The sequence below is a fragment of the Polistes canadensis genome, unplaced genomic scaffold (genome assembly GCF_001313835.1).
Source record: "Polistes canadensis isolate GaletaPanama2010 unplaced genomic scaffold, ASM131383v1 scaffold_3725, whole genome shotgun sequence".
Lineage (NCBI taxonomy): Eukaryota > Metazoa > Arthropoda > Insecta > Hymenoptera > Vespidae > Polistes > Polistes canadensis.
Window position 1 is genome coordinate 1 of NW_014573256.1, and position 1,089 is coordinate 1,089.

The 1,089-nt window shown below is 28.7% G+C and overlaps 1 protein-coding gene across 1 annotated transcript; it reads right to left on the reverse strand.

Moving 5' to 3' along the window:
* Positions 1–6: 6 nt before the first annotated feature.
* On the reverse strand, positions 7–667 carry LOC106792960. The gene has a single exon (XM_014759489.1). It carries the CDS (start codon positions 625–627, stop codon positions 316–318), a length of 312 nt encoding a protein of 103 aa, XP_014614975.1. The 5' UTR covers positions 628–667; the 3' UTR covers positions 7–315.
* Between the last annotated feature and the right edge of the window lie 422 nt (positions 668–1,089).

Below are 1,089 nucleotides of genomic sequence, written 5' to 3' on the forward strand. Positions count from 1 at the left end.
TTTTTTTTTTTGAAAATTTGTCTTGTGGATTCTCTTTTGTTCGCATATAAAAAATAATTATAATAATAATAATAATCAAATATTAAATACACACGATCATCCTTGCTCTTTCTTTCGAAAGTTTATAGAAAAAAAGAGAAAGAATAATAAATTGGAAGAAAGTTTTTCTTTTTCGAAAATTTGTCTTGTGGATTCTCGAGTTATTTGTTCGCATATAAAAAATAATTATAATAATAATAATAATCAAATATTAAATGCACACGATCCTTCCTCTTTCTTTCGAAAGTTTTTATAGAAAGTAGTAAATTAATTTCTTCAATAATCGTCCTCCTCTCCCATAAAATAATCACGAATGAAGTAGAATGATTCTTTCATGTTAGGCCAAGCCATCGTGACGAACAATAAAAGTGAATTGGCGATTACAAATAGTCTCATCATTTCTGCACCGTCATTAGATCTAAGCCAATCACCGAAACCCTGATTAGAATATTCATCTTCGTTTTGTTCCAATCGTTCTATTGTATTTTTCTCGTTATCTTTTTCATCGTCATTTTTTTGTTTACCCCTTTCCTCGTTCGAACGATTTTTCGTATTTTTATTATCCGTATTGTTAATACGTTTCTTCATATTTGTTTTAATGATATTAATTGTTCGGATTGATTGATTACATCTGGAAAAAAAAAAGAAAAATATTTAATAAATGTTTTTTCAATCGATCGCGATCATTTTTTCGAATTTATTTTTTTCTTATTTGATTATTGGTAATTTTTCAGCTGAAATATTCGGAGAATTAATCAAAATGGGGTTCAATGATCGTTGATTGAATAGTATTCATCTTGAAATGAAACTCGTTTTAACGTATTCAGCTACGATCGTGTTAGAAAACACCCACCACCATAGAATCATGTCAGAAGCATTGCATTTAAACGTACCCAATGTGATTCTCGTACTAATTAGGAAATTCTTACGTTAATCGATCCGGGATTCTAATGATTATGTATTCCTTCGTGTTAGCTTTCTCTTTTTCTTTCTTTCACATACATACACAGCACACTTTCGTATGCTTATATGTAAAAAAAAAAAAAAAAA

Bases quoted from the DNA above. Each gene is read 5' to 3' on its own strand.
- LOC106792960 (XM_014759489.1), bottom strand. From the start codon at position 627: ATGAAGAAACGTATTAACAATACGGATAATAAAAATACGAAAAATCGT.